At 34.0% G+C, this 12,135-nt stretch overlaps 1 protein-coding gene across 1 annotated transcript; it reads left to right on the forward strand.

Moving 5' to 3' along the window:
* The first annotated feature begins 3,434 nt into the window (after window positions 1-3,434).
* On the forward strand, window positions 3,435-11,190 carry LOC112513081 (serine/threonine-protein phosphatase 6 regulatory ankyrin repeat subunit A-like). The gene is made up of 4 exons (XM_025119204.1): window positions 3,435-3,767; window positions 6,207-6,485; window positions 7,426-7,563; window positions 9,658-11,190. The coding sequence occupies exons 1-4, from the start codon at window positions 3,435-3,437 to the stop codon at window positions 11,188-11,190; spliced, it is 2,283 nt and encodes a 760-aa protein (XP_024974972.1).
* Window positions 11,191-12,135: the final 945 nt, after the last annotated feature.

Consider the following 12,135-nt stretch of genomic DNA (forward strand, 5'->3'; position numbering starts at 1 on the left):
GTCCCAAAAATAATAACGTTTATTGATTGGTTTATTATTAATGTAAAATGGTTTTCTCAATACCCAACGTGGTCCAATGAGATTGCACCTTTCCTCTAGCTCTTGGATCCTAGTCAAAAGCAACATAAAAGATCTCTTGGGATGATTTGAGCCACGATCTCCGGTTAACACATAAAAGGATCCCCCAATCCCATGGAGATTTGAGAAACAAACACACCACATCATGGTACGCTTCATGCCTTCAACTTTAAAGAATCTATGTCTTGATTTCAACAACTTTTTATATTTATTCTTCAACAAATTTAACTTAGCGTAATTGGTTACGTATAATTAGTAATCTTCAAGAAATCTATAAGTTATAACAATGCGTTTGAATTACTACTGTTATTGGGATTTTGTGATGTGTAATTCAATAATATTCTCGAAAATGATCCCTCTACTCTTTAAAATAGAAAAAGAATTGCATACATATTACTTACATATTCTGCATCTATCATCTGTGTGGAATTCTTTTGTTTGATTTAAAGATTGTTTGACAGTTGCTGAATGATTTGGTGCATAATGATTAAAAAACTCTCATTGTATAGTGCAAAATTAAATATAATTGTTTGATAATTATTTAAAATGAAATTAGAGCGCTGAATGGTTAAATGAGACTCATGATACAAAATCATTCAGAGGGAATTAGAATCATTAAGAGACGGACTTTTTTTTTTGCCAAACAATATTTACATCCTAACGATTCAGAGGCTGTCTCTTAATGGAACTATTAAGAAGTAAACAAACAACCTCTTAGTTAATTGAGATTTTGTGATTCATAAAACATCATGAACCGATTCAATCTTGCTAGGTGCTACAAGAGCATCTACAACTGATTTTTTAAAATTGTTTAATTTGTTCTTTATTTTGCTCTAGCAGATTGTCTATACTATTATTTATAATAGAGAAAAAACTTTAAGAATTCTTTATAAAATTTGATGTGAAGAGGGACAATTTTTTATTCACTTTGCCGATAAAATTGAATTATTATTATTTTATATAAATTATAGAAAAAGTGTTTGTGATTAGAAAAAAATTATAGAATATTTTAATAATATAATTAAAAATAATTCAATGATTTAATTAATACTGAAATTCTTTAAAATAGAAAATCTATTTAAAGTTGAATGTAATTATTTTGAAAATTTTAACTTCTAATTTTCTATTTAAACAATAAATTATAGGAAATCTCTCTAAAATGATTTAAGAGACTATTTTGTTGGTCAAGAGTTGTCTAAATTTTGTATGAATTATATAAATATAAACATTTCAGGGGATAATTACTTAAACGCTTACCCGATAAGCACTTGTCTCGGTAAGAGTATACACTCCGAGTGAATTCCAGTCAATCAAACCACATTGTATGCAATAATTTAACCAGTAAGTGTTAACTGAGTAATAGTCGTCATTGTTATTTACCGAGTAAAACTCTTGATCATGTTATCACTCTTCTTAGATAAATCTCTAGATCTTTGTCCTTGCCATGTATATCTGGTAAGATAAATTGTTTGATAAATATTTACCGGATCAGTGAAAAAAGAAGTTAACCATCATAATTATATTTTTTTATATTAAATTACTGATTATTAATTTGCAGAAATATATGATTTATTATGGTTGAAATTTAGTTACGATGCACTGTGGTTTTTAAAAATAAAAATGCTTTGAAAACCGGAACATACAAGATGAATGTCAACCAAATACTACCTGCAAAAAGCTAAGTTAAAAGCATACCTACCATATATCACTCATCATCATATCTGAGTTTGTATATACTACAAGCTACAATAGATTTTTAATTATTCATAATGGATAGTATTAATTTTAGGATAATCATTATGAATATTAAATAATGTTTGAGATAAAGTAGATTTAATAATATTTTATAGTTATTTATTACGAATAATTCATAAAATAATTTTTTTTAGTTTATTAAATATTTATAGCTTTTATTTAAATTTATTTATATGAGGACTTAATTGTTTGAGAATTTCTTATGTTATAATAACCGTAAAATTTTTTATATTAAAGTATTTTTTTATATTATATTTTTTTATATAAGAGTAACATTTAATATATTGATAAATATATATATGTTTTTCGATGTGCTTATTTCATATGTATGCAGTTTATGATGTGAAATTTTTACTTGTAACTTTTGTCTTACAAAACAAGTAAAAGATTTACATTGTCAAAACAAATACATGTGCAATAAAGACATTGTGAAACAGATATATTTTTAATCGGTATTCCAAAGCTTAGTCTTAAATGAAAAAAATCATATGAATTAACAAATTATGTAGTAATTCTTAAGGTTATCATAATTTCATGTGGTTTAAAAAAGGCTCCGCCTACGACTAGCTATATAACCATGGTCAACTAATACGGAGGTTACTATTTATTTTTATTATTGTTCGTTCTTACACATTCTTGTTCTCATGTGCTTTGGTTCTCTTTCAAAGTCCCTGAAAAGTAATTCACCATTTCTTGTTTTAGCTCATGTCTCATATTTATTAAACATCATTACTCTTTACAGTAATCGAAAGATTTACTTGCATATTTTCTTTTAAATCCTATTTCTAAATCTGATATATTGAAAATATTTTGTTTGGTTTATTATATATCATATTAAAAGGCTCGAATCGTATATTTTTCGGTGTTTTATGAAGAGATTTGTGAAGGAACACTTGAAATATGGTCACATTCACAGATCTTGAGCCAAAGTGAGCTACGACGGCCGTTGTCACGTGCCTTTTAGAACAATGATTTTAGCATAGCCGTTGAAGCAAAAAAATTCTTAAATCTTTCAAATATTCTATTTTAGTGTAACGGTTAGAGATCATTTTGAATTCTAATTATCCGTTTTAAAGAATTTGTTGAAATTGCCTTTTATATTTTGATGTATTTTACCCATTACTGGATATAAAACTTATTCTAAATTCTTACGTCCTATTTTTGTCTGTTAATCACATGAATACACATCATCATAAAAAATAATGTAAATAAAAATATGATATGTCTCGATTTTGTTATGAATATGATAGTAAGTTTTATTTTATAAGTAAATCTTATTATTAAAAAATAAAATTAATTCCTATTTATTTTTAAAATATAATTATATGATCATAAAAATTAAAACGACAAGATTTATTAAATATTATAAAATCAATTGTGATTTTCTTCAAAGGGTAAATAGATTCTATAAAGAGATACTGACAAATGCTTTATAACCGTGGTTAAAGTTAATCACACCTCCCCCTCCTCTTGTTCTCTCTGGCGCTCTCATTATTCAATTTCTCTAGAGAGAGAAAACTTCTCCCAATAAATAAACCACACACGACTAGAGAAAACAAAGTCAGTCTGCGAGTGATTTTGCTTGTTTGCTGCTACCGGAAATGATGGTGTTCGGTCACTCAGGGACCGGCGGAGGTTTCCTTCCTGGAAAACAACAGGTTTTTCCGGTGGACTACGAAGCCGACGTTTCTCAACGCCTCCTTCAAGCTTCCTCCTCCGGCGATCTCAAATCGGCATTTGATTGTATTGACGATCCCTACGTTGACGTTAACTTTGTCGGCGATGTTTCCTTGAAGGTTCGTATGGCGGAGGTTCACTGCCGCGATGAATCGGAGAATGTGGTGCGATTTGAGTATAAGGACTTCAAAACCGACGTTACTGCTTTGTTCGTCGCCGTTCATACTGGAAATACGACACTCGTCAGAAAATTACTGGTATAAAATTTTGAAACTCTGTTTCATTGACTGTATTTAAGTTGACCTCCGGTATTTAAGTTTACAAATCAGATCATTGCATTCGAACATTTTAAATTCCACATTAAATGCTCTTGTATGATTAAACTAATTACACTTTTGATTTCCTGGATGCGACTTCTTGTTGGTGTTTTTGTAAAATACAGTTTATAGTAGTAGGAGCGGTTTCAAATAAAAAGTATATGAGAAGGTAAGTAAGTTAACAGATGGTTCATCCTGGAAAATTCTATTTGAAGATGCATATATGAATCAATGTTATAGATTATTCATATGAGTTCACATATACATCCTCAAATGTAGTTTTTCAATATGAATCGGTTTTTAACCTTTTAGAGCTAGAATTTATGTTCAAAAAGCATCAGCTGTTTGTACAATGTTTAAGAAACAATGGATGCAGTTTTCTTTGGCTCCATTGATGATTATTTGTGAAATCTAAGCTTGTATTCGTGTATTAATTCAAAATTTGAAGTACGTGCACATTTTCAGTGAGTAATTAATTAGTGGTAAGTTTATTTTTACACTTGCCTCTTTTATAATCCATAAAACTGAATCCGTGCTACTTGATTTCAGCTATATGCTTTGTTTTATATTAGCTAATGTTTCTTCTAAATTTTGAAGACTTATAACTTCAAATCATGAATACTCGATGCTTTTGAAATGCAAGTCGAAATGGTCGATGTAGAAATTGTACATTCATAGCTTGAAATTGGTAGCTTAAGCTTTTAGGTAATGGTTTGAAAATGTTAATATATATCCTTGAAGGTCAACCTATAAACAAGAAGCTAACACAAGCTGATTAAGCCTTGTTTAGCTACTCTCACATCAGAGCACTATGAGGTCAATCGGAATTTATAAGTGGTATTTTGCAGGTATTTCTGAAGTGAGCTAGTGAATTGATGAAAACTAGAATGCTCCATTTGACCCAAAATGCTCTTCCTAATGTGACATTAGCTAAGCAAGGCCGAATCAATTTGTATTAGCTTCTAATATACAGGTTCGCCTTCAAGGATATATGTTTAACATTTTCAAAAAATTACCTGACAACTTAAACTACCAATTTCAAGTTATTGGTCAAAATTTGCGGGTCAAATGAAGTTTATAAGTGGTATTTTGCACCTACAAGTGGCTACACCGCAAATTCCTTATTTTTTTGTTTTCATCAACATGGAGTTTATGCTCTCAATACCAACAAATATCTAAAACGTTAGGTATATCAAGGCTTCCATGCATATGTGAATAGAAAAATGAATTCTACCTTTTTATGGTTATTTTTGTGTCCATGTTATAGTCTATTGTTTGCCTAGAGAAAGTCTTAGATCTGATTTAATTCATGGTTATAGGTGGGCTTTGACTTATGGTACTTGCAAATCACACCATCCTAACCAGATTAAACCATGCTATGTGGTTTTCTAACTAAATGGTTATTACCTTCATTTCAAAACAAATACCTATTATAAAAATTACACTACATTAGAAGTGTGTAATATTATTACACTTGAGGATATTAATTTATTAAGCCAGACAATTCTCTTATATATATATATATATATATATTGATTTTTAATCCACCGACTGCCTAATTGAATAAGCAACACAGGATTAGAGCTTACACGTGTTAAGAAGATCCATCTTTTTCATGGAAATCCATGTGATTTGTGACCCTGAATATTCAAATAAATAATTGCTCTATGGAAAAGAAGTGGACGTGCATGTATCTAATAACAGTGAGGCCCATTCCATGCCGCCTCTACACTCTAAACTCCTGGTCAGCATATGAAGCGATTCACAGCAACACCTTTCATGGGCTCACTGGAAGTCCCATGCATTAGTGTCCATCACATCAGTAGCTCGATTCCCATCTTTTGTCTGTGTGTGGCCATGCCCATCTGGACTGAAGGAAGCATCCCGTATAGTTTAATTAAGGAAATTCACCAAAATAGCTATTTCAAATTCCCTAATTTATTTTATAGCTATTTTTCTACTTAATTGAACAAAATAGCGAAAACAAAATCTGCCTTTGATATATTTAATATTCATAAAGTGACACTTTAACAAATTGTTAGAATGCTATATACGAATATTTTCACATATTCTCACATTGTGTCAGAGTCAAAGTCTACATCTGGGAGTTTCATGTTCCTATAAATTGCTAAAAGGTTACTTGTTAAAATTTGGCTATTTTGATGAATTATATTAGAAAAGAGGCTTTAAAGTAAATTGGATGGCTTAAAAATGGCTATTTTGGACAATTCCATACACTAATAAACTATTGATCTGGGTTTGCATGTTAAGCAAACAAAAAAAAGAATAAAAGAATACTATGCTTCCCCAGTGGGTTTCTATTTGTCCATTATGCGAAATGACAACGTTTTTTTTTTTGATTATTTTGGTAAATGACAGAACCGTGGAGCCGATGTGAATCATAAACTATTTAGAGGCTTTTCAATGACAGCGGCAGTAAGGGAGGGCCATCTTGAGATCTTTGAGATCTTAATTAAGGCTGGTGCTTCTCAGCCTTGTTGCGAGGAAGCTCTACTCGAGGCCAGCTGTCATGGACGCGGAGGAAAATTTATCGAGTTGTTAATGGCTTCGGATATGATACGGCCCCATATCGCTGTTCATGCTCTTGTCACAGCATGCTGCAGAGGATTTATAGATGTGGTTGATGTCCTCTTGAAGGTAAAACATCAGTATGTCGGTTGTTGAGTAATAGTTGCTCATCAGAAGCTATTGATAATTGAAGCATCTTTTTAAAGTACAACATATGGATTATTAGATTAAGGGTCAGTTTACCAAAAGTTGGTTGAGCATGACAAGGACCAAAAATCTTACCTTGTAAATGAGGGAGAATGACTTTCTTGGTTAGTGCTTACTGGGTAAGAGACGTATACCAACAATCCATTTTGATTGCTGAAAAAGTTACCCAATAAGGAAGGATAAAAGTCACTTGTCCCAATTTTTCACGTCCCATTCATGTCCATTGCCCACCAATCACGTGAATACATGTAACTAGAGAACGAATATGAATATGAATTAAATAAATAAAAATATGATGTCTTAATTTCACTGTTAGGAAAGGAATGGGACGTTTAATTTTGGGACATTTGATTTTCATCCTGGATGGTGATTTTTGTTGGTAAGCGCTTACCCAATAAGCGTTTGATAAACGATCCTTAACATTTTGAAATCTAGCCACACCAATCATCTTTGAAAACGAATTGCAAGATTTCTCCTTACATTTTTTTAATCATGCAACGCATTAAAGTTAAAAGATATCAACCAATAAGACTATTTTTGACAAACTCACTGATAAGCTAGTTGTTAGCGGATAAACTAGTCATGTTTTTAATAATTAGCTTGTGGCTTAAAAGGACATGATGAACAATATGGGTGGCATAATTGAAAAAAGACGGGTGGCATAATTGTAAAAAGGTGAAAAATGCCTATGGAAAGCTAGCTTATAAGCCAATTATCAGCTAACCAAATGAAACTTCTACAATAAGTTTAAAAAGATTAGTTTATAGTTGTCAAACGGGCAAACTTGCATGTTATCTTCTCCATTGTTTTCAATACTAAGGTTGCATTCAATCTCTAACATGATTCTTTTTTGTAACAACAGTGTGGGATAGATGTAAATGCATCTGCCAGAGTGTTGCTCTGCTCATCTAAGCCTTCTCTCCATACAAATATCAACTGCACACCCCTTGTGGCAGCCGTTGTTAGTCGACAAGTTGCTGTTGTTCGCCTGCTGTTGCAGGTAACCTGTTAATCTAAGTCTCAAGGTTTGGAATCTCGTGAAGCCGGCCTGATTTCGTGAGACTCGTGAGATCACAAAGTAACACTGAACCTTCACTATAAAACAATGTGAAGTTACAAAAGAACACCGAAGATTCACAGTAAAAACACCGCAAAGGTTTGTTTTTGTATGTTCTTAGTGTTTTTGCTGTGAAGGTTCCGATTGTTTTTGTGCCTTCACAGCTGCACTCACGGGTCTCACGGAAACAGGCTGGTCTCAAGAGAACCCAACACTCTAATCAAGTTCATGATTTTAACATGAATTATGATCTGCCAAATTGATTACTTGTGTTTAATTGTTAATCGTTATATGCGATTTATGCCTTTTATGTTAATTGATATCATATCATAACATCATCCCAAAAGTTGCATTAACTTCTGTATGGATACTGGGATTTGGATTGAAATCCTTCTGACGCTATCTTTTAAGGATTCTGGGGAGTGGGGACCTGTAGTATCCTTGTTACAACAAGTGTCGAGTACAGCTGGACTTTTGGAGCCATTGATGTTTATACGGCACTTGCATCATAATGGTTCACCAAATGGCACCAGAAATTCAGAAACTGAGTTTGTCCAGTAGTTGGTGGTTGGTATTCAGAACTGTTCAATGAATTAATATCTTATCCTTTACCATGGTAGATAGTATTATTCTACTTCACTAGGAATTGATCGTAAAAGCCAAAATGTCGAATAAATTCATTAAGTTATTACTTATTAGAGTCGGTAACGGTGCACATTAAACCTGGCCAGGACAGGCCCTAAAAGGACCAGTCCTTTTAGGCGAAAAAAGACCAACCTCGGTCCTTTACGCTCCAAAATCGTCTAACCGGTCCTTTATGCACCTCTACATGTTAGAGTCCCGAATCAGCTAGACTTTGACAATTAGACACTTTATATTCAAGGCATATTTGAACTGGAACGTAGGAACTATTTTGAGCTAACTATTTGTGTTTTGAGATATTATTTACGAAAGAGACCTAGGTTCATTGAAAAACTACATGGTAAAATAAGGAATACGCCGATAACCATTTATTTGTTTGCTATGTACAATTGTGTAAAAGTAATTGAAAATGTTTTTTGGTTTTTATGTACGAGTGCATACTAGACAAATGAATGGTTAATAACACATTTCCAACGAAGGTTCTTATAAGAACAAACTTTTTGTACTTTTTCTTATCACATTATTTCCATGTCACTAAATTAAAAATCTACATAAAACTTCATAAAGGTAGTTCTTATAAGAAGTCATTTTGTAGGTCTTATTTATTTTTTTCAATATCAATATTTTTATAAAAAACTATTAAAATACCAAAAAATATATAATATAGAAAGCCCATTAAAATATCATTTCACACAAACATAAATGTTATAGGGACATACCCATTATGGTGGTTACGATGGCATATGATTCTTCCGTTGTAGTGTAAAAATATTTAGGTTGGCAAAAGGTGCATCTGTATCGATTTGTTGTGTGTCACTATATATATTTTGAAACTACGATAAAGACACAAGTTTCCTTTGGTAAAGTTGATTTGCAAGGTTTTTCTCTATTCTAGACCCGAGTTGGAATCCTCTTAGTGTCATTTTCTTAGTTTTTAGTTTCATATTTATTATGTTTTTGAAAAAAAAAACTGCAATAAAAAACTTAAACACATGGTCCTCACATATGAAAAATAATGAACTAACCAACAAGCCAATTATTATGTTATAAAAATATAACGTATATTTGTTTTTATAGTCAAATAATGTCACTGATTAAAAAAATTTATGAGTCCATCCCTATATGTTAAAATCAAGGTTTTGTATGAAAACTTAAAGGATGTAGGTGTCTTATGAGAAGTTGAGAACTCTCCGATAATAATTCAGAACATCCACTTTTTTCTCACAAGACAAGTTGCTGAGTTTTTATGTTTTTATTCTTTTTCTCCGAACACAAACATGTATAAATATATTAATTTCAAACAGCTTAAAGATAAGGCATTATTTGCTTGCCACAATCATGGAACTAACGTAAAGCTTGTTTTTTGTTCTATTTTTCTTTCCTTTAACAACAAAGGCTGGAGCCGATGTCAACATCAAGGTTCAACTAGGAGCATGGTCTTGGGATATGGGTTCGGGTGACGAGTTTCGGGTCGGAGCTGGACTAGCGGAGCCGTACGCCATAACTTGGTGTGCGGTCGAGTACTTTGAAGCCACTGGTGCCATCTTGCAAATGCTACTCCAACACATCTCCGTCGACACGTGTCACAATTCTAGAACCCTCCTTCATCACGCCGTACTTTGTGGTAACACCTCAGCCGTCAAAACGCTAATAAAATGTGGGTCCGACATCGAATACCCATTTAAATCCACCCAAAAGAACGAAACGCGACCCGTACACATGGCTGCCCGACTTGGATTCCCATCGATTCTACAGCAACTGATAGAATCGGGGTGTGATATTAATTCAAGAACCAAATACAATGGCGAAACTGCTCAAATGATTTGTGCCAAGTATAAACGGGAAGAGTGTCTCCGAGTCTTGACCGAGGCTGGTGCGGACCTCGGTTCGATCAGTTTGGCGGGTCAGTCCGCACGGTCTATTGCCGAGTCGAACCGATGGTCTCTTGGCTTTCAACAAGCAGTACTGGGCGTTATTAGAGCCGGAACGATACCGAAATCCAGTAATCCGTCTGTCTTTTCGGCTCTAATGTTCGTAGCTGATTCAGGAGATGTACACGCGTTGAAAGCTCTAATCGTTCGAGAAGAAATTAATCTCGATGAACAAGACGAGAAGGGGTTTTCGGCGGTTATGGTGACGGCAATGAGAGGTCATATCGAAGCGTTCCGGTTACTTGTCTATGCCGGATGTGATGTGAAGCTTACTAATAAAGCCGGCGAGACCGCCATTTCTCTATCGAAAATGAACGAGAATTCCGATATGTTCGAGAAGGTAATGATCGAATTCACCCTCGAAAAAGGTAACCAAAATGCGAGAGGGTTTTATCCACTACATTACGCCGCTCGTCACGGCGACTTGCATGCGGTCAAACTGTTGGTCAGCAGAGGATACGACGTAAATATGCCGGACGGGGATGAACACACACCGCTCATGTTAGCAGCAAGAGAAGGGAATTCGCAAATGTGCGAAGTATTGATTTCGTACGGATCCATATGCGATTTCGAGAATTCAAAAGGCGAAACCGCACTGTCACTTGCGAGAAAGCACACCGAGAAGGAGGCAGAATGCGTGATATTGGACGAGCTTGCGAGGATGCTAGTTCTTAGCGGGGGTGACGTATTGAAACATACGAAGGGAGGGAGAGGATGTTCACATATGAAATCGTTGAAAATGATAGCAGGTGGAGTTTTAAGATGGGGGAATTCGAAAAGGAGAAATGTCATTTGCGAGGACGCCGGGGTGGGACCAAGTGCGAGTTTCCAAAGATGTCGAAGGAAGAAAGGCGATGCCGAGAGAGCGGGGATCTTCTGGGTGGTGACGATGAAGAACAAAGAGGTGCATTTTGTGTGTGACGGCGGGTTCGAAATGGCGGAGTTGTGGGTGAGGGGGATAAAGATTGTGACAGGAGCAGCTCGGAAACAAAAATAGTAGGGTTTTTCTAACTCCACCCCCTCCTATAGATGCATGTGAGGGGGATGTGATTGTGTAGGGGGTGACTATGTGAGGGTGAGAGTGAGGAAAAATTGTGAGGGTGTGAGTGAGGGTTGGTGTGAGGAGGAGGGGGTGAAAAGTGATGTAAGGGGGTGGGGATATCAACCCCCAAATAGTATTAGAGGTAGCGTTTCTTTTAGGCAAATTGCATAAAAATGCATCATATTTTGTTCTGATTTTTATTTTGGGTAACATATTTTTATATCCTTCGTTTTGGTATTTGAGATGTAATATCTTATATATCAAAATGAAGGTTTGTAAATATATTACCTAAAATAGAATTGGAACAATAGATTGCAATTGTATGTAATTTGTTCTTTATTTTTCTAGGATGGGAGCTTTTGTATGTGTAGATATGGTACCATGAGCATGAAATACTTCCTCTCGAAGTATTCTTTTCTATCAAATAAATCTAAAATTTTCCTATATGTACCCAATTTTTTCATATGATAAAAAAAGCTAAACAACTAAGTCACAATAAAACTGAGTATACTAAAATTTCTACTGCCTAGGGTAAGTGAATAAGGTAGTGTTTGGTATGAAAATATTACTGGATTGGATATGACTGGATAAGATTTGAGTGGATAGGACAATAGAAGAATACTAGATTAAACATGACTGGAAAAGACAAGTTGTCTGTGTAATATTTGACACGACTAGATTCGGATAGCTGCCTGTAAATGTTGTTTAATGATTTTTTTATTGTTGTTACCGGTGGGTTTTTGTCATTTCTTATATCACATCAAACGTAAAGCCGTAGGTTTTTTTTGTATCATGTCCTTACAATACCATCAAATCTTCCAAATGCAGCCTAAAAGAAACACATATGGACTTCCCTCCCCCAACAAACTATAATGCTGATGGGAGAGGAAGTCAATAACA

This window comes from Cynara cardunculus (assembly GCF_001531365.2).
Source record: "Cynara cardunculus var. scolymus isolate 2C chromosome LG 5, CcrdV1, whole genome shotgun sequence".
Classification (NCBI taxonomy): domain Eukaryota; kingdom Viridiplantae; phylum Streptophyta; class Magnoliopsida; order Asterales; family Asteraceae; genus Cynara; species Cynara cardunculus.